Genomic DNA, 21,804 nt, shown 5'->3' with positions numbered 1-21,804 from the left:
CACTTGGTGTGATATCCTTTAAGAAGGAAAAAGAACTCTTTCCTTCAGCGTTTTCCAGCCCTCTCCTTCCTCTCTAGCACATCCTCCTGTCTTGTTGGTGCATCAGAACTTTTGTTAAGTCCAGCATGAGCAACGCATACGTGAATTTATGGCATTTGTAGCATCTGAGAGAACATGGTGAAAATTCTTTCCAGCCTCTCTGCCTGCTTAAAAAAGCCTGGAGATTGCTCTGAAGAGGTACCGGGCTTTTTTCAGAGAGAGTGCTTTAACCTACTGCATCCAAATTCATAATCTTGAAAGCCCTCTTTAATTCCTAAGAGTCATCTGGCTCCTCGACAGAAAAAAAGAAGGGCTTTGGTAATGGGAATTTGCAATGGCCTGTGCAAAATAAAAATGTAGTTAGACAACTAGGCGGGATTTCAAGGCTTCTTTTGTTCTCTTGATGTCACTCACCTTTAATTCTGAGGAATTTCTGGGCTTTCTTCCATATTCAGTGCTTGTGTGTAAACCCCTCAAATGACCCAGGCAACAAAAGGTTTTAGTTGTAGAGATGCTTTCCAAAGCCTATTTATGTTCTTTGTTGAAATCTGTGAGCGTCTCCAAGAGAATCATTGTAACCTTTTACTTTAGAGCACACTTTTAAATAGCAGTTCACCAAATGGCATTTGTGCTATGCAGAACTAGAAAGCGACTGCTATTTTTTACTATTCAATACAGCTAACTCCCAGGAGCATTTACTAGAGTGTGCTGTGAGTTGTGCAGAGCAATTGAATGATTTGTTTGCAATCCCATTGTTGTAGTGCCATTTAGGAAAAAAGGAAAAGCACACTACATTCCTCTCATGTTCCCCACTATTTTGTTGTTTTTTTAAAAAAATAACTAAATTAAAAAACTCAAGCTTATTTTTTGGGGATAATTCTAATTATGGAATGTTCATTTAGGGGAAGAGGGCGTAGAAGAAGAAAGCAATGTATCTCCATTTCCACTAGGGACTTCAGAAATGTCACATTCTTGGGCAGAGTGTCTGTTTTAAAGTAGAAAAAGAGCACTGTAAGACTGTCAGCTCTGCAATTGTTGTGGAGACTTATGGGAGCCTCTGCAAAGTAACAAGAGCATACAGAATTATGTTTGTGGCACTGTTTGTAAATCAGTCGTTCCAAGTGAAAAACGGATACAGTCTGTCCTGACTGCATCAGCAAAAGCTGATTCCTGAGTCCCAGTGTGAGCCAGCTCAGCCTGGGCAGCTCCCCGTGGTGCTGCTCTTATCAGTTTCTTGCTGCTGCTTCTCCCAGCAGGTGTGGTTTACAATCTCACTCACACAACACTTGTCAGTCAGTTTCTTCTGAGGACCTGCTGAGGGTTTTTAAGGCTCTGCTTCCCTAGGCAGTGGGGGGGAGGGGGGGGTGAGGCTCTTCATCTTTCTTCGATTTGTAGGGTAGGCTAAGGATATGCTGATTTTCTTGGGGGTGAATTGACCTCCTTTGTAAAAGCAGCCCTGGTTCTGCAGTTCTAAGCTTTGTGTTAGTAGAGACTCACCCAAATTGATTCATTGTAGGATCAAAGCCAATGTTTTTGAAAAATGTAGACTTCTTAGTAGCAATCAATTTATTTGTACATGAGTCATATTTCTCCATGACTTTGCTAAGGCTTACAAGCTGTCTGGATTTTCTCCCCACTGTACACATTTCACTACTGAAGCTCACTCTGACCAGCTAAGTCCCCTGCTCTGGAAGCCTGGAAGATGCTTCCTTCCTGCCACAGAAACATTGCTTTCAATCAGCTGCTCCACAGCAACTGCTGCCATTTAGGCCTATAGCACATGTAGCCACATGTGTTGTTGGATAAGGGCTGGCATACAGTTACAACAAAGCAGCTGACATCACACAGTAACTTGCTTCTGTCAATAAGGGAGCTGCCTGCAACTTTCTACTTTTTCTGCAGCATTCTGTATACCAAGTCCATGACAGGATGTGCTCTCCCAAGAAGACGGTGGGGAAGGGCTAAGGAATGTACAAAGCAACTGATGTGAAGATTAGACAGGGATATATGCAGGGATTCTGGGTTTAAAAAAGCTAAATTAAAGCTCCTGAGAAAGGAAAGAGGTACTTCTATTAAACCAACATCAGTACTACCACTTTTATAAGGTTATTTATCCTATAGACTGCAAGAACAACAAAAAAAAATTAAGGGGTGGAAAAAATGATTTGGCAGTATGAGGTAGATAAATGAGGACAGGTGTTTTTTTCATGTATCTCCAGTTAGTGCTTTGGAGATCCACTTGAGAAAGGAGAGCTCAAGAGTAATAAAAGTAAGGCCAAGGATGTGTGGCAGATCTGAGTGAGCAAGCACTTATGAACAAACTCATATTTGATTAAGGATGGTAATCGATTAAATCATGGTGCACAGCATGAAGTTCAGAGGGCTGGAAAATAGACTCGGTGTTTATACTGCTGACATCTTTAGCAGTATTTATGCTGTGCATTTTTGAGATGTCTCATTTCTTCTGCTAACTGGGCTCAAGGAGATGTTGCTATGTGGTGAGTTATCTACAACAATATAAATGCTAAAATCGAGAGAGCAATAAAGCTTGAAATATGGACCACATATTTAAGAGGTATGACTAATATTGAATTTTCTAGGCCGTGTATGTTTGTAATCATGCTTAGAAGACAAACACACGCTCTCCTTACAAGCTGGATTTCTAATAGCAGAAAGAGGTGGTACGTCAAAAAAAGAGACTTACTTCCATTGACACCGTTCATCGCATCACACTCCATTCCACCAGATCTCTGGGAATCTGAAAATAATGATTCAAGTCGAGTCACTGCTTTCTCCAATCTCTCCATCAAGCCATGATTCTCTGCCATTCTAAAAAAGTCATTCAGGAAAGAGCATTAGACCCCTTTGAGAAAGCCCATTCTTTACCTCGTGTTCTACTCATGGCTTTATCAACATTTATGGTGAAAGCTCCTTTTTGTACTACTGTCCTTCCGGCTGCAGTGAAGCAGCTGACAAATGAGAACTTACTTCTGTTGATCAGTGCTCAGCCTTCGGTTTTCCTTGCAAATGGATACAAACTACTGCTGGTATTGGGCAGTCTGTATTTGGACAGTTTGTGAAATCTTTATAAATGTGTTTGGTAGAAACGTAAGCCGGCAGTGATTTGCATCAGTCAGTTCCTGGGGCAAAAATATAGATTTGATTAAAACTTGATTAAAAGCCAGCCTTTAAGTGTCTACCTCCTGACTTTTCTAAAAATACACGCTGAAATCTGTCTGGGTCTTCTAGACTTTGTAGTAAGGCTCAACCACTTTACTGAGTGACTATCGTGAAGAGGCAATTTTGGTTGCTCTTCTGGTGTGATTTCCCATCTTTTAATTATTTTTCTTTTTCTTATGAATGCACCTGATGTCAATCAGTGCATCCCAAGCTTTTCAAATCAAGCACTGATTAACATTTGGAAAGAAAAAGCCAGGAGCCTACTTGCACAGTGCTGCAACAGTGATTTGATGTAAAATGAAATAGAAATCAGGCTACATTTTGAACAATTTGCACACCGTTTCATTTCTCCATGAAGTGATTGTCTGTTTTCTTACATGTGGGGAAGTGTAGGCATTGAATTTCTGAATGCTAGCCAATGTCTCAGGGAACACTGTGCTCTATACGCTACAGACTAAGAAACAGTTACGTAAGTAAAGAGAAAGCTATGTTTAAATCTCCCATAGTTTAATATAACAAGTGGTCTTAACTTAAGGTTGTGGGTGTTTTATGCTGAGTGACATCCAGTAAGGGAGCTGGTGGTGATCTATGGTTCTCGATGAAAACGTGATCCACATGAGCTCAAGCAGAGCCCCCACACGACAGCTTATATCCCCTACCCTATGCAATATTTTTCTAGTGAGCAAAACAAATAAAATAATGCTGCTTCAGTGTTCCCTTGCCCTGGGGAGAAAGTGTAAATTCTTTTATTAAAAAGTAGAGTAATATGAAAAGAAGGGCTTCTGATTTAAAAATCAGTATTTGTAATCTTTATAATCATTTTTATATTGAAAATTTAAGCGTGAGAGAAGCTATGAGGATGGTGGGAGCACATGCAGAGCTCTCATGTTGAGTCATGCTGTCTAACAAGGTGGGGCTTTCAGGCTTTGCCCTATAAATATGAGGAGATTTGTGTTTGACCTAAGAGTGAAACAGAAGATTTTACAACGCGGAAGTCTTGGGAGAACCATTCTCATGAGAAAGTTCTGTCTGGAGATTATGCGTTGTTTTTTTCCTTTCTTTTTCCCTATTTACATTACATAAAAAAAGCAAACCCCTAAAAGAGGACAACATGAGTCAATGTGCATATAAGCACTGTCCAAAACTTGGGAGGAGGGGGTCTCTTCTGCATGTATTTAAAATGTACCCTGTTCTGTTTGAAAAATAATGAATTCTCCAAAGCAAAACCAAAAAACCCTTCACATTTGTAAGGTTACAACTATCTTGGCAGGAGTAACATGAAGGTGTCAGGAAAGCTTCTGAAATGTGCAAATTTTTTCTCAAAATATTGAGCTTTTTCTTAAAACAAAGCACTCATTGCTGAAAGGTATTAAGGGCACATTCTTTTCACATTCTACTCTACTAGCTAAAAGCTTCAAAATGTGCTTATTTTACAAGTTATCTTCTAGAGCAGTTTGAAGTCTGGCTGATCTAACTGAAGCATACTAACAGTCAGTTCTTCTCATCGGCATTTTAAAGTATATTTCAGTGTATTTCCTGTTTGTCTTTACTTGAAGACATGGTCTGATACGTAACTATATTTGTTTCCATCTGCTCCAAAATTTCCACTGATGAAAAGTACAAAATTTCTTTGGAAGAGTGGCTCCTTTTTGTCTCTGTAGCCTGATTTTGCTTGTTGAAGGATTTGGTTCTGATGTGACTACACACACTTGGAGGAATCTTCCAAACAAACAGCAATAGATCAGACTTGTAATGCTCTACCCAAGAAATCAGCCCCTGTAAGATGCTAAAAATATGGTTTATGGAGTCAGAAGCTCTATGGAATAACCCAATGACCCTGTGGACATTTCTATGCAATACCTTCCAATAGCAACAGTCTTTTGTTCACGATATTCTTCACAGTTTTATCCAGTGCCAAAAAGCTGCAAGACTACAATGTTGTTCTAAAGTCAGATATCAACAGTGGGACAATTACAGAATCACAGAATGGGTTGAAAAGGACCACAGTGCTCATTCAGTTCCAACCCCCTGCTATGTGCAGGGTGACCAACCAGCAGACCAGGCTGCCCAGAGCCACATCCAGCCTGGCCTTGAATGCCTCCAGGGATGGGGCGTCCACAGCCTCCTTGGGTAACCTGTTCCAGTGCTTCACCACCCTGTGTGTGAAAATAACATATTGTTCCAATTTCTTTAGACAGAGGTCAGAACCATTTTGACCACAGCTTCAATGCTGCCAGTTTTTTTGCTGTTTTTAGAAGAAATGTTACTCTTAAAAACTGCTCAGTCATCATGCTTATGTTGAATTGCACTTTCCATCTGCCTACTTATAGATTCAATGCATGATTACATGGTATTTGTGTCTATACTCATGTACATGCGTGCACATAAGTATTTATTCAGGTACCTTGTCCTTTATGAACAATGTGCAAGTATACTTTCGCTGTTAGTGTGTAAAACTCTACATCAGCTGTACATACAATAACCTGATATATACATTTGCTTTCCTGTCAGTCAGCTAGGTTCCTTACAAACAAGACTGAACTAGAATTACTGTTCTGAAGTAAAGACTCCACTGGCCAACAGCACAACTCTCTCGATCTGTTTTCAGTCTAAACATTGGCAACTTGGCCTGTATTTAGGGATTCACATATTTGACTCATATTATGACAATCTTCATCATTTTCTTGACCTGTGTTTAGAGTCCATCTGATTAGTTAACAGTCCATACTGCACTCTGGAAGGTCAAACACATGCCGCAAACCCAGAGCTCAAAAGAGCTCAGAGCACAAAGCAGAGCTTGACTCTGTGAAGCAGTCTGTGCAATGTAGTACCAGGGCTAAAAATTATAAATAAAAATGAGACCGGTCTACTTACAGTGCCAAATAAAATCTTTGCATCTGAATAAAGATGATGTCAATACATCTGCGGGATGCCCCTACTGCCATGAAGCTAGATTTTACATCAAGCCAGATTCTCTATCTTGTTTTCACTGGGATTTTAATTAAAGCTTTGTTCTTGATGTGGTTATTCATACACCTTTCTCAGGTTTGATGCTGATTACCTATAAGGAGTTACAACCAATAATACTTCAGGTCCAGTGTAATCCTGGATCCAGTTTTCTGGGTGGAGAAGGAGAATGTTCTTCATTGAACACACAGTCAGCTAAGAGCTAGGAACAAATTGTTTAAATGTTGGCATTGCTCTAGTGCACAAAAAGCACAGAGGATTCATAGAGCTGCACTGCTTCCTGTCAGTGGTATCTTTTGTGGGGTGCTAATGGCATATGGCAATGCAACTATCAATCCTTTCTTCACTTAAAGAAGCGAAGAAGGACACACTGAAGACCAAAAAGCAGATCTGTTTTTGTACACAGAACAGCACTGCTCTACTCCCCAATTTGACACCTGTCTCAAAGCACCATTTATCTACTATCAGTGGAAGAAACTTGTCTGTATGCTGAAATTCCCTGATGTGTTCATCCCAAACAGCAGTCAAACCGTAAGCCAAAACACACAGGTACTATGCTTGCTATCATTGCATGTGACTTCTGACAGAGGACCATATTGTTCTGTCTCAAGAAGATACAAGCTGTAACAAGCCCACAGGGAGGAACAGTGTAGCAGCATCAGGGGTAAAAATAAACAAAAGTGTTGATTTGTCAGGCACATAAAAATGGCAGGTTGAATGTAGGAATGGTGCCACCCTGTCATGTATGATATTCTGACAAATATCATCAGGAGATTCCATGGCTTGCTTTAATTCCTAGTGCTCTTTTAATTTAGAAGAAAAAAAAGGCTTTTTTTTTTTCATTTATTTGTTTTGTGCTTGTTTTTTTTTTCTTTCGTACCACTCCTCCCACATCTGTGACACTGACTGGGTCTGATTCATTTTCATCATCTGAGATGCTACAGGTTAGATTTTGCTTTTCTTCTCTATGCCAAAAAAAGGGCAGTTACCTATGACAGGCAAGAATCTGTTATTTTCATTGCATCTAACATTGCTACGCTGCTTGGAAAAACACAGTTTTATGCTTGAAAGTATTGCAGCCTTTACATGTGTTTCCTCTCATAGTCTTTAAAAAACTGCTACTGAGATATGTGATAAACAAAATATGCAAATCCTCACACTGCCAACTAGTACTGTCTTACAGCTAGTCACAAATGCCTTATAGATTGAAAGCGTGGTCTCCTCAGAAAGTTCTTCTGTACAGTGTATATCAAAGGAGGGGAAATGCATACATGTTTCTGAATGTGCCTTCAAATTACAAAAGCATCCTACGACACTTTATACACAGTCAGCTTGAGCCATAACTGGCTAGCTTTCCTGCACTGCCATTCAGCTGTATGTACCAGCTCCAGGCTGTGTATAGCATGCAGCCTTTTTGCTGTCTTTGGCATCAGATCCAAATTCTTGCTCCACCCCATTTTAGTCCAAACGATGAAAACCTCTTGGTTTGGGGGTCTCGGGGGCTGCTCATTCCCAAGTAGAACTGAGAAGCAGGCTGTTACCAGATGAATGGTGAGTGAGGTGCTGCTGAAGCTATCTGGTTTATTACCATAAAAGCTTTTGGGTGGAGATCACAGAGCAAGCATGTATTGGTTAGAAGAAAATGTGTTGGTAGACAGAAACATTACCTTGTATGGTTTGTGCTTTGTTTCCAATTAGCTGTATGGGAGGAATGTAAACAGAGGCTTGTCAAAGTGATGTCAAGTCGGATTAAAGCAGAGGACCTCTTGGAAAAGGCCTATGTGAGAATGATCCAGGGATCAAATTAGAGCTTTTGATGACCTTTTAGTCTTGTTTTGTCTCTGTGTCTCTTATGAGTTCCTTTGGAAGCCATGCTCTTCTAAGTATAGGAAAATTTTATTTTATCCAAGTAAAAGATGTACTCTTGTATATTTAAATGTACTTAGAATTGTAACAACTTTTTTTTTGTGTGTGCGTGTGAATATGGCCAAATTTTATAGCAGACAAAAATGGGTGACTTCTGCTTTTTGTTTAGCTCTTTGTGTGTGTTTGTATACTAGAAATGAGACCTGTGTTGCTGCGCACAAAAGTGTGCTACCAAAATAATCTCGCCTGTAGACGTCTGTATTTGGCATACTGATTGTTTTTAAAGGGTTATTTTTTATCAGCAGAAAAGGTGTAGAACTGGCAAAGTGCAGAAGAAGAAAAGACAAGTTCATGTTGTACCTCTTCAGTTTAACCTACATTTTTCCTTTGTCTGGCTTTATAGCACTGGTACCACAAAACATACTTTGCTGCTTGTACACCAGCTCTTGCCCTGCTTCCTTCACTCCCAGTGCTGACTCCCTGCTGATAAAAATAAGCAGGCAGGAAAGGAATTGAGGCATCTCTGTATTCCACTATCTTAAAAATATTACAGACTGGCTTTGTAAAGCCATCTCTGTTTTGATAGGTATCCCAAAGACTGCTGACTGTTGTTACCACAAAGAAGTACTTCTGCACGTTTGTATGGTACTTCCCGTGTTCAAGTTATAAAATATGTCATGTATTCCTGTATGAGCTTAGTGCTTCCTGGATTATCAGTTCATTTCTAATTATATGTAAGTTTTGTGAAGAGCTCCCACCCCTTGCTGAATAATTCTGGCTGTCTTACCAATTTTGTGATCACAAAGAACAAGTTCATTATTTAATGATCTACTGAAGCAGTCAAGACTTGACAGCTTGTGTAAGCATGATTGACTTAAAATAACCAAGGCAACCCAGTTTCCAAGTACATTCTCCTTTCTATGCTCCTTTTTTTAATGTTACCGCTGCTTATAGTCCTTTGTCTTGTTTTCATTTTCTTCTTTCCATCCAATGAAGTGTAAGAGCTTTAGTGTCTCTTCAATCAACTGATACATAGTGTTCTTATCCACTTCATTTGCTATGTATCAGCATAGTGATTTTCATGTAATCAAGCATCCTAAAGGCCTTACAAGCCATTTAATTACCTGTCACAAGTCCAATTACTGTATGTAAGCAGACTGCCTTGCTGCTCTGAGAAAACACTACATGCAGGCATTGATTTTATTAAAGGGCTTTAGTTCAGTTCATAATAACTGAACAGTAAGATTATTTATGCTATGATTCCAACCGAATTGAATTTGTACTGCTCAAAAGGGTAGTAAACTCCACAAAGCACAAAACCCTACATTGTGTTTCACTACTTCTGGCATGTGACAGAAAAGCAAATGGAGAAAGTTAACACCAAACAAATAGAGTTTCAAACTCTAAAAATACAAACTATGCAATTATTTTTCTCAGAAAAGATGAGACTGTTGAGTTCCTCAGAACCAGGGTTAGTAACAATGTTGTCTGCTGGGAGGTTGGCCTTCCAGAACGCCACCACATCTTACTTTGCTTGCATATCCATACTGAGCAAAACCTTGAATTTCCTGATTATCAGAGGCTTTCTCCACCATTCACACTGATGGAAATCCCTTCCACTCGTGCAGCTATCTCTCATTTCAACCTGCAAGAGCAGGCATGCCAAGTCAACTCTGGAATGCATCCATTGCTTGAACGTATCTCATTTGAATTCAGAAGTCATAAGAAGCATTCCTCTGGCTGTGCAAAGGAAATCACTCCGATGCAATCAATCACATTAAGTGAAACAACAGCAACTGTGAGTAACAAAGAGTACTACAAGTAGAAGTATTGGTGGACATCCGTCAGATGTCAGAGTAATTGGGGTTAATTTCAGTCAAGTCAGCTTCTCTAGCTCTCTCCCCAGAATGTCCTGCCACAGTTACCATCTCAGCACTCTGTCTGATGCTCTCAGGCTCTCCTGTCCCTGCTCAGCCTACAACCACTGACCCTTCTCTCAGCATGGAGAAGCCAGGAAGGCTGAAGCACACTTTGCCATCCTTCTACTCCCTTCACTCCACAACGACTGTGGCTTCATTGTTTGATCTTCATTGATCACAAAAACTCTACACCTCGGCCTACCTCCCATCGTAAAATCCAGACCACTGATTCTGCAGTGCTACTAGAAATCCTAGAAGTGCACTGTACCTTCATTTCTGATTCAGGATGAAATGGGCACCTCTACTGAAAAAGACCTTTCTTTTTCCTTCTGTAATCTACTAAATCCTTAGAGATCCTGAGTTATAATGATAATCCATGTAACCTTGCTCATGTACAAGATCTGAGATGTTCAGCTTCTTATTCCTCCTCTGTTTCAGCCCAGAAAGATGCAATTGGATTCATCTTAGATGTTTATAAGAGTAGCCTTCCCAGTACTTCAGAGGACCCAGAGCTTTTAGGTGAATTACTCAACTATCACTTTTGTCTAAACAATGACACACATGGAAATGTAAATCGTTCCTTGCATTCCTTCCAGGAAGCAACTAATAGAGTATTTAAAATAATAGAAAACATAGCTGTAATGCACAGGATCTGAGCATGTCTTCTTGGAAAAATAAGACATTATTCCATTAGGGACTTGACCATTTACCTGTTTTTTTAATATACACCACATAAAGCCTTTGATTCCCAAAATAGCACTACTGCTGCTTTGGATTTTGAAAGCAATTTCTCTAATCTCTAAGTTTAGGGGTTTTTTTTTCCCTCTGCAACACGTGGGTCAGACACAGCATTCTCCTTTAACATATTCAGGAAAGTAGCCTCACTGGGACCTTTTTTGGTAACAAAAACACCCTGAGGTTTGACACAGCATATCCAAACCTCTGCAGGAGAAACAAAGACCAAAGTACTCAGTACACAGATTAAGGTGTTACATATGCCATTAAGTCATGCTATCATGGTGACAAAAGTTACAGAAGTTAGAAAGCAAAACAACAAAAAAACCCTCATGCTCTTGCTGTACAAAGCTGAATCAGCAGAATCCCTGCCATAGGTGCAGCTGCACTCATGTGCTTTTGTCATCTCAGTGTTCACTGCTTAGCAGAGGTGTTGATATTCTGGCATAGTTCTAAGAGTGACATTCTCCAAAAATAGCTGAGCCTTTTGAGTTCAAAGCATTTATTTGGGAGTCAGTAAAACACATCTGTCAATAGCACTAATTTTTTAAAATATGAGAGCAGCTGGAGCTGACTGTATATCTCAGAAAAAATTATACTGATGGCAAGCATTCCTCCTATTGCAAAAGATGCACCTACAATTTTCGAGAAGACAATTCAAATTATTTCTCTATATTGCAAGTGCTTAATCAAGCAATCTGGCCCCTGGGCAACGTGATCCAGCAGTGGATGCCCCTGTTCACTGAAGGGGACTTGGACCAGCTGGCCTTCAGAGGTCCCTTCCAACTCTAAGGATTCTGTGATTCTATCATAATAAAATAGCTGCCTGAATAACTGAACTAATTTATGCCTGATTTATTGGAGGCATTTTTTTGGTTTTGTTTTTGACCAATGAATATGACAAAGAATATTCTCCTTCCCCGTGTCAGATGATGGACTAGGCAAAACTGCAACTATTGAGTTTCCTACCATTGCGCACATCATTTAAAAACATGAAGGATCACAAAGAATATTTTTTAAGAATATTTTTTAATGGTTGTCCACCATTTTTCTCTCTGTAGTTCAAACCTCTCAGAATGTTATGGTCTCTGACAAGCTACAGATTGCAACATGGAAAGGCCCTGTGACTTGCTCCAGGTAATGTTGCAAGTCAATGTCAAGACTGTGAGCTGAACACAATTGTTCTGCATCCAGTTCTCCTTTCTGCATTGTACTTCTTTTTCTAATCCCTGCTAATTCCAATTCCCATGATTTTTTTTTTTTTTCTGTGGGAATTTTAATTCTATGGTTTTATTTCTAGTTCAGGCTGACTTTCGTATTTTAAATGGCTAAAATAGTTAATACACTGGGACTAGAAATTCCAATGAGAAGGGGTTTTGTTAATAAATGGAATCTTAGCATCCTTGACAAGATCATACATATCTTGCCATGTCTTCTCATGATACATCAAGAATCACCACCTTTTTTCCTCTGCACTGAGTGCCATAGGTGACAAAGAATAATGAAAACATGTCATACAACTGCTCTACAGTAATAGTAAATAATGCATATTCTCTTCATTTTTATTTAATTGAGAAAACATATTTTATTCATGACATTTGGAGTTCTGCCTGTCCACCTTCCACATCTGAGCATCATTCACTTGAGGGGAAAGAAACAAAGGAATCATCAGAACATTCTGAAGACTGACATTTTTGTTATGCCCAAGACCTAAAATGTCACGTTGCTCAGCATAAATGGCTTTGCTACAGTAGGTGTATTGCTTTTTGTTCTTGGGCAGACCTGCTCAATATAGATTCTCTCGCTGTCATGAAACCCCTCTTTTGAAAACACATAGAATCAGAACAGAGTTTTTAATTGTTTGCATAAGAGCTAATTAAAAGGAAATGGTAGGAGACAGTTTGCATAAACTTGGACGTCCAACTATTAGTAATGCTTTAATAGGCCAGCTCTGGGAGTACGGTATTAGTCTCAACTCATTCCATCTAACACTTTCCCTATTTTAAATCATGTTTAAAGTTACATTTCTAAAATAGTCCTATTTTTCTGACCGCAGTTTCACAGAACAATGGAGCCACTGCCACATTTGGCAGATTTAGAAAAAAAGTAATTAAAAAATGAAGTATTGATCCCACTCTGCCTCCTGCAAACTTGACTCCCTTAAATGATGTTACTATTGCAAAATCCTAATTCTATGCAGGATTTTATTTTATTTTCTGAAAACATTTTCTATCATTCGATGACAACCATGCCTAGGTAATACACATAAAGACAGGTATGGGCTTGATGGTTTTTTTTTTTGTTTTTTTTTTTTTTTTTTCTCCAGATAGACTTTGTTTTTAAGATTGCCCCTACTCACTAAGAAGTCAGCATTTTAACTGATTAAAAGCCTCACTGTTGATAAGGTACAGCTCAACAGCAGCCCTCGAAGCAAAGGACAGATTTACATTTCCAGCTGGGGTCATGGCGAGCTTTGTGCTTTGTGCTGAGGCTCTGGGGAGTGCTCCTTTCAGTTGTCAAGTTACTGCAAACCGCAGCATCTCAGCTTCACAATTCTTGATTTCTGTCTTCCTCCTGCTCCCCCACAACATCCTTCAGGATCTGTGGAATCCCTCATACATACACGCATTTATACAGATGTTACGTTTTTCTTTAGCTCTCTCTCGCCGAGATCCCGTTTAACCCAGCTCTTTGCTCACAGCTTTACCCGGGGGCTGCTCAGCACCTGGATCTCCGCTCACCTCCAACGCACACCTCCGGCTCAACCAACATTTTGGAGCCCGGCTAAGCAGCGAGCCTTCCAGCTGCCTCGCACAAGAGGAGATCACCTCGCGCTGATGGAGAGAGGGGCCGGGTGCGCTGCCAGGTCTGCGTGAACAAGCAGGGGTAATTCCAAGACCCGACAGGGGTCGGGCCGGGAGCTGCGGGACAACCACCTCCACCCCCCGGACTCGTGCTGCTCGAGGGCTCCGAGTCCGACCCCGGAGCGGCACCGTCACCCTCTTGCCGTTTTTCGGGACTTTTTCTCGCCCTCCGGCTACTTCCTCACGACGAGGGCAGCGCAAGGCTGTGCCGCGCAGGTGGCGGCTGACGGGCGGACCCGAGCCGGCAGCCGGGCCGTGACCCAGATGCTCTCGGCGCCCATCCCCGAGCCGCGCGTCCCCGGCCGTGCCCTCATCCCCCCGCAAGATGTCCGCTGCGGCCCAGCCCCTGCCGGGCCCCTCCGCTCCGGCTCGGCGGCGCACCCGCAGCCCCGGGCCCGCCCCAGGCAGCCGGCCGGGGGGAGGTCGGGCCGCTCCGGCTGCTCCCCGCATCCCGCCCCTCCCGGCGCTGTCTGCTCTTGAATTACCTGTTTTGATGACCCGCGCAGCCCCTTTTTTTTTTTTTTTTTTTTTTTTTTTTTTTTTCCTCCTTCTCTCTGCAATGACAATCCGTGGCCGGCCACTCGCTCCCCCCCTCCCTCGCCTCGCCTCTCCTCGCCGTCGCTCTCCCTCCTCCTCCTTCTCCTCCTCCTCCTCCTGCTCAGCGGGAGCCGGTGTCAGTCAGTCACATCAGCTGCCCGAGCAGGCAGGGAGAGAAATGCCCGTCGGCTTCCGGGAGTGCCAAATAAAGACAAGTCCAGAAAGAGAGAGAGACCGTGACAGAGACGGAGAAAGAAAGCAAAAAGTGGGTGGAGTGTGAAAATGGAAGAAGAGGGAAAGGCTGAGGTGTCTCTTAGCGGTGACGGCAGCGCGGTGCCGGAGAGGAAATGGCAGCCGTGCGGCATCGCGGGGGAGCGGGCAGCGGCCGGGCTGCGAGGACAGGGGCACGCAGGGCAGGGGCAGCCGTGGCCACAGGTGTGCCGGCCCCGCTTGTCTGCCGAGCACGGCTTGGGCGAGCGGGAGCGCCGTGCGCTGGGAAAGGGGAGCAGGACGGCGTGGGAAGTGTGTGCGGGAAGAGCCAAAGGCGTGCTGCGGGCAGTCTGCTGCCTTCTGCGAAGCGGAGTCAATTGCAGCAGCCTGAGCGCTGCGACAGCTGTGTCTGCGCTGGGGTGGCTGCCATACAGCACGTCCTCTCCCTGTAGGCAAACCCACGTGCCTGGGCCTTGCGCGTCGGGCTCTGCGGGCTTCACGCTAGTCTCTACCGCCTGTGACCACATGGGTTCTGCAGTTGTGCGGTGCTCAGCCCTGTGGTCCCAAAGGTGTGTGATCAGTCACCTGAAATCTGCTTCTCCTCCAGGTATTGCTGAGCTGACTTTCTGCATGGAAGTCATGGGGGAAGAGCACGAGTTCATAGCCTTTAATGAAACAGTTTGCTCTGAAATGAAATAGGAGTCATTAGTCAGTCATAAAAAAAATAAATGATTGCAAACATTTTTCCAGGTCAGCCTTGTGGCTGTGCAAAAACTGGTGGCAATTTTCTCTGTCAAATACATAGTTTATTTTAGAAGACTTTGTGTTTGACGTCTGAGCATTTGACAACACTGTAAAATGTAAGATGGAAATACTGGTCTCAATTATGCAGTTCTTAAATGGGGGCTGTGGAAAACTGTATCATAAAAAAGACGCCATAGCTACAGCAGACCTTAGTGTCTGTACAGTAATGAGATGTGGAAACAGCAATAAGCAAAAGCAAGCTGAGTGCAAGGATCAGCCTAGGATCAAAACGCTGCTGTGGACAGTGCTATCATCGGAAGTTACAAGAAGTCAGAGCTGCAGCTTCCTGTAGACAATGAAGGAACAACTTCTTGGTGTATTTAAAAGAAAGAAAAAGCACACAGATGAAATAAACAGAACAGCTGTTCTTAAATAAGAGTCTTGGCAAACCTTCCAAGTAGGAAAAACATAGTATGAAACTGAGCACCTGGTTGCAAAAATACTCAGGACACAGACAGTGCTTGAGAGAAGCAAGAAGGAAGCTTAGAAGATCTCCTTCTGGAAATGAAGCACAAAAAGTTTAACCAACTGTGGAATAACTAAATGAAAGCTCCAGATCCATATACCGTACTATAGAGAGAAAAAACATTCCAGTACCTTTGCAGTTCAGTGGGATAAGTGGAAATTTTGGGATGCCAAATGCCCTCCAATTTCTTCAATGTCAATTTAATTTGAGGAAAATGTGATGCCATTAACTTACGAAACATTTTACAAGCTCTTAGTGTAAGAGCACAATCAAGCACTCCACATCACTCTTGGACATCACAGGCACGTGAAAAGGAGGGGAAAACAGTTGGGCATTTTCTTTACGTGGAACAGTTTACAGGCTACCAGGCTGGCAGATAACTTGTGCATCTGAAGTAAATTCCCTGTAACACATCTTCCCTCTTGACTTCTTCTAGTGCATTCTTTAAGCGTAGGAGCTACACAAAACAGTCAAGCTCTTCTGCTCTTTTCACCTCCCCAGGAGGACGTTGGCAGACATCAAAGGCTAAGACTAAGGTAAGGAGGACACAAGAAGTGATAAATTTAGCTAGAAGGGAGAAACAAGAGCTTCTGTAATTGTAAAGTGACCTCATAATAAAGAGGAAACCCAGTGGCAAGTAGAGATGTAAGATGTAGCTCCTGCCTGAAAACATGCTATTAGAGGAGAAAATCTTGCCCATTTTGGTTTCTACATAAATGAAGACAATCTTAAAAGGCAGTTCTATAAAGAATTTCACAGTTAGCTCAAGCCTAGGAACAGCCCCCTACAGGGAAGGAAAGAATGAGAGAGATGCAAATTTTGGACTTTGCAAAATATTGAGTAGATGACATACTATTGTTCTAACCCATCCAGGGAAAAAAGAAAAGGCTTGGACTGCAATAAAAATGTGTTTTGAAACTGTTTGGCATTGACATCAAGTGAAACACTAAGTGAGGAAAGCCTGGAAGATCAGATTTTGAAGCTGAGTTTTTTTTTCCCTCAGTCTAACAATGCATTCATTTGTTGGTTTATAGGCAGAAAATAAATTGATGCCAGAAATCGCAACATTAAAAGTTAGAAGTTAGAGATTTTTATTTGTATACTTTTTTTTAGTACAGAAAGAATCAACAACTGCAGAACCAAAAGGTTTAAAAATCTTCTCAAAAGTCTTCTGAAGTCTTCTAAAAGTCTTTAAAATGTAGAAAACATGCATTCATGCTGGAAGAAAAAATAAGTCTTACAATTCCAGTACATGGCTGAAGTTATGCGGAGCTCTTCTGTGCAAAAGGTGCAGTAAGAGCCCTCTTGCTGAAAGGTATCCAATTAAAATACAGTATGCCATGGAGAACAGTATATGGCATTTAATATAGCTTTCTAATTTTTTTTTTCAGTTTTGTTTTTATCTTTGCTCCTGCACACAATCTCTGCCAGGGCTGGTCTATTTCATTTCCTTTTTTAGAAGAATGTATTTCTGAAGTTGTGCAGGGATCCCAAAGTACATGCCGGAAGCTGCTCTAGAGACACCAAAATCTCCACAGGATGACAGAATTGCAACCTACTTAGAAGAAAATATTCTGGTGCATATTCAATTTGCATGCATGTTTGTTTTTTTTTTTTCCACAGAAGAAAACTGTTGAAAATGTTTATGGCTACCTTCTCAGTATTTGTTGAAAATAGGCTTTGGATGTATGCAGTTGTAAAATTTCCCTGTTGATAAAAGTTGCATCTAAATGATTCATAGATGAGTTTGGAGAAAAGCACAAATATTGCTGTTCATGTCCGTGATTTCATGGAACTTGTCTTTGCTGGGGCAATACGTAAAAATGAATTTAAATTAAGTATATATTGAGGTGGAACCAAAATGGAATATCTTATGGAAGTCTTGGTAGTGTGACTTATTAGGTCTACATCTGAATGCATTTGTTAGGATGCCCTTTGCTTACCAAATCTATTGTTTAGTCTTCAGAATTTGAAAAGACGTTCACAGTAAGCTAAATGAATCAGTAAAGAAAGCTCTGTGGGCATCTCACACAGATCCAGTGCCAGGACACACGGATAAAAAAAAAGAGAAGATTCTGCCAAACAAGTGGACTATCTGTCCTTTTTCAGACTAGTGTGAAACAAGGCTGAATATGTCAACATCCAATCTGGTTGCCTATAAAATAAGATGAAGGGAGATCAAATTATATTTGGCTGATAAGTCGTCACTGCACTGCTTGTCGTCTCTTCTCTGCAATTCTCTCTTTGATTCTGGGAGTGTGGACTCTCATAACTGTGCATTAATAAGTCGGATGCTTCTCTTTAGGCATGGAAACATGAAAAGTTAAATAAAAAGCACGTGCTTAATATGTCATTAAGTATGTGAGTAATGGCATCTTCATGCAGCAGAGCACTTAGGCATTCCAGTTGTATTCAAGCAGCTTGTCACTTAGGAATGGAATTGCTCACTTGTTTGTAATTCAGTATATGCATAAGGGCTTTGCTGAATCCGGAGGGAAAATGTCTTGATCTCACAAATACTAATTTTTGTGACTACTTTCACTAATGATAGTTTGGTGTTTTAATTCCTTTCTGTGGTGCTGTTCTATTGGGAAAGCTACTCAGAGAATACCATAAGCTTGAGCTTCAGTTCTGCTAATTATTTACATTGCCCTATCTATTTATTATCATGAGATACAGGCTGTTGCACTGCTAAAAATCCTATTTTGATACAGATTTTGATACCGATTTTGATACAGATTTCAAGTGAAGTTTCATGATTTAAATTACAGGCAGAAATTTGCAAGGAATACTTTCAGTGAGGGTGCTTGAACAGAGAATCAGAAGAAGGAAAGCAAAATTTCCAAGTGTGTGACTGTAGTGTTCTGTCATCTTCAACTATGCTTTTGTTGCATGTGAAAGCTGTGGATGGGACAGTCAAAAGGAATGACAGAGTCTCATTCATTGGTCACTGCTAGTTTTTCCCAACTGCTTTGGCTCATTCAAAGTGTCCCAACATCCTCAGGAGTTCCACTAAATCCAGACTGCAATCATGTTTTTTTTTCTCACCCTGAAGATAGAAAGCATAGGCCAGCTCTAAACTTTGTCCTGGGGTGACTTACTAATGATTCCCTGAGATTGATGCTCTTGTATGAGAAAGCCCAGACAGAGCAGTAGAAGTACTTAAAAATCCAGACATGGGAAAAATATGAATTTTTGAGTATATTTTAGGTTCTTGATGTTGCTTTTTCTGAGATTCGAGGGAATAACCAAGTCATGGATTCAAGGTTTTCTGTACAACCCTGGACTAGAAGCTTAATTTTTCTTTGTCTTCATTGTGTTAAATTACTAGATTCTAGGAAAAGGCAGTTTAAGGAAAACACCAAGCTATGCAGAATTTATGGTAAAATCATATGAATTGATAACTTGCTTATTTAATTGTTACGGACAGTACACTTCATAGGAAATATAGCCACATGAGTAGGTAGCCAAAGTATTCTAGCAGACATATTTAGTGTTGTTTCAAGCTCTTAACTAGGCTATGCCCTTTTTCAGAGCTGTGAGTAAGAGATTTATGTTCTTTATCTGAAATTACCTGTAGTAAATTTGGTGCTAGGTGACTTTTGCTACCCCTTTCTGCAAACAGCATTCCTAGCTGGTTTTGTCCACCTCCAAGCTCCTCTGCCTTGGAAGAGTGAGAAGTCCTTTCCGACCCAAACTATTCTGTGATTCTGTTTTCAAACTGGAAGTGGTAGATTTAGACTAGATTTTAGGAAGAAATTCTTTATTGTGAGGGCAGTGAGACACAGAAACAGGTTACTCACAAAGGCTGTTGATGCTCCCCCCGGAAGCATTCAAGGCCAGGCTGGATGGGGCTGTGAGCAACCTGGTCTAGCAGGCGGTTGGAAGTAGATGATCTTAAAGGTCCCTTCCAACCCAAACCACTCTATGATTCTGTGATTCTATGAAGTGAGGGAGAGCAAGATAGGCACTCAGTCTCCATTAGAGCAGTTAATTCAGGTTGAGAATAAAGTCCTTTGCCTTGCCGTAGTCACTGTGATTGGGCTTGTCCTGTAAGTAACCATTTAGCTTTTGACATTAGTCTTCTGTGAGCACTCTTGCTAACCCTAGTAAAGAAATGAGTGGAAAAGTTTTGAATGTCAGCATCTTTGACTTAATCTGGAAAGGTACTGAGGTGATTTGTGCTTTTTCATACAGCACTGGAATGCCGAGGGTGACAGTGGTGTGAATTTTCTTCTGCTCCTTCAATCTCTCTCTCAGCTACGGACTTCAAGACTGAGGATATCTCAATTTTACATCCTGCTGCAAAATGAGACTGCTGGTATGGATCCCTAGGTACAGTACATTGTTTACATTAGTATGTAGTTTTGTTGGCCTAAATTACTATTTTACAAGTGATGGCTGCCTAGATTAGATGTGAAGAGCTGATCAAGTACAGCAGCACAGAGCCATGCAGAATTGTTTACCCTACTTTTCATCTCCATGGCAAATGAAAACGTTTTTTTCTGTACTCTGAGAGCTTTCTGAGACCAGCCCCATTATATATCCCTATCAACGCATACTTTTCGCATTCAGCTGAGGTAGAGGAGTTTCTTCTGGTAAGTGAAAACGTGGTTTTCCTTTTATAGGCCTTAGCTGAGATACTTTGCATGATGGCTTGCTTTTTTCCCCTTGCTTTCTGAATTACCATCATCTGTGTATTGAGTCTTTCTATGAAAACAGAAGAACAAATACAAAGCCAGAAAATGATTCTGCCTTTTTTGCCAGATGATCTTCCTGTAGCCACATTGTCTTCCACTCTACCTTTCATTTTTTGTTATTTTTTCCCAAAAAAGGAAGGAGGAGAAAGCAAAAGTTAAAAAAAAAGAAAAAAAGTATTTGTTTGATGGCTAAAATGGTTTGGAAAGAATTACAAATATTTTGCTCTGGTGGGGTGAAATCCTATTCCTCCTCAAATCAGTGTGTGTTTTGCCAGTGGCTGATGAGCTTTCACCCTAAATTTTCACCTTAATGTTTCACTTGAATAAATATAGACCAATGATTCAAGTACTAGAAGAAAACGTTTTGTTTCAAAGCAATTCATTTATTTAATGCTTATTTTCCTGCTTTCCTGTATTTACATGGGCTCTGTACCTACTGTACCATATTTCTAGAAGCTATCATTTTCTTTAGAGAATATTGTTTGCTCTGCTGAATAATTCATCTTGGGGATCTCCTTTAATCCCCCATCAAATGTGCCACTCTTGTAACTTTGTAGAGGAAAAAAAAAGGAACACAACACTGCAAAGCTGATTTATGAATTAGGCCATGAGAGTTAAAAATAAATAAAGTGTTGGTGTAAGTAAGTACATCAGGTTGGATTCTGGTTCAGTTATATCAGTGTCTCTGAAACAAAACTGTTGGTTCTATGCAGATTTCCACTAATGTGGCAAAGATCTGGCTCTGACTTATCACAGAGTGTAAAAAAGGAGCATGGGAGAAGCGTGGTGACAATTTGATATTTAGATGTCAGATAATTTGTCTGGCAATGTAAGCTTTGAAGGAAAACAGAACTGCTTAGAATACAATATAAATTCAACAGCAAATAACATGCAGTCTAATCCAAAATTCTATGTATCTCACCTGGTTAAAATATAAATGTTTTAGATGGAAAGGAAATACTCCAGAAGTATCTTCATAGTGAATTTGTGGTCCACAAACACTTTTAAGTTCTTTCATGGGATTTACACATTTGTTATAAGCAACTCCAATTAATTTTCTGTATATAAGATAGATTCAGGTACTGCACCTCTTACAAAGTGTTGTTTCAAAGCCGAGTCTTGAGGTACTTGTAAAACATTAAAAGGAAATAATCAAAACAGTTGCATACTCGAAGAATGTATGCCTTGCAAAGTCAAACCAGTATTAAAGGTGCATATCAGTCCCACAGCATATAAAAGATTGTTGCTTGTATCTGAGCTGACCAATTCAGAAATGTCAGCCTCTTCCAGCCACCAGCTTCATTCAGCCTGTAATAAATAGCCAAATTGTCAGCTTGTGCAAGGGTTTGGTCTGGCTACTGTGTACGTACCTTAGTCACAAGCAAAATTATGGGCTATACTGGGGGACCTCGGGCATTGCAGGGAATGAACTGCTGCAAGTTCTTCTGTATAGCAGTTAACAAAAGGAAAACAGAATACATTAGAGAAACAGAGAAAGTGAAATCTTCTGGAGAAAC

The 21,804-nt window shown here is 40.9% G+C and overlaps 1 protein-coding gene and 1 long non-coding RNA gene across 6 annotated transcripts in view; one reads left to right on the top strand and one right to left on the bottom strand.

Annotated features, from left to right (window-relative positions):
* CAP2 (cyclase associated actin cytoskeleton regulatory protein 2) overlaps window positions 1–14,175 on the bottom strand; it is a 65,519-nt gene extending 51,344 nt beyond the window's left edge. The window contains exons 1-2 of one of the 4 annotated variants that reach the window (XM_042868890.1): window positions 14,056–14,175; window positions 2,744–2,868 (exon numbers count right to left, since the gene is read on the bottom strand). In XM_042868890.1, coding sequence (XP_042724824.1) covers window positions 2,744–2,867 — 124 coding nt within the window. In that variant the 5' untranslated portion in view covers window position 2,868; window positions 14,056–14,175. Of the gene's footprint in view, window positions 1–2,743; window positions 2,869–3,027; window positions 3,231–13,447; window positions 13,494–14,055 lie in introns of those variants that run through there. The other 3 variants (XM_042868893.1, XM_042868892.1, XM_042868891.1) reach the window with 3 other exon arrangements.
* Window positions 14,176–14,250: 75 nt separating this feature from the next.
* The window catches only part of LOC122178642, a 55,712-nt gene continuing 48,158 nt past the window's right edge, over window positions 14,251–21,804 (top strand). Inside the window, exons 1-3 of one of the 2 annotated variants that reach the window (XR_006178409.1) lie at window positions 14,251–14,372; window positions 16,024–16,123; window positions 19,785–19,908. This is a non-coding gene — a long non-coding RNA (uncharacterized LOC122178642). Of the gene's footprint in view, window positions 14,373–16,023; window positions 16,124–19,784; window positions 21,627–21,804 lie in introns of those variants that run through there. The other variant, XR_006178408.1, reaches the window with a different exon arrangement.

Source organism: Lagopus leucura, unplaced genomic scaffold (genome assembly GCF_019238085.1).
Source record: "Lagopus leucura isolate 7727_CA_CO unplaced genomic scaffold, USGS_WTPT01 Super-Scaffold_100002, whole genome shotgun sequence".
Lineage (NCBI taxonomy): Eukaryota > Metazoa > Chordata > Aves > Galliformes > Phasianidae > Lagopus > Lagopus leucura.
Note: the sequence above shows the minus strand (reverse complement) of the source record. Positions and strands in the feature narration are given on the sequence as shown.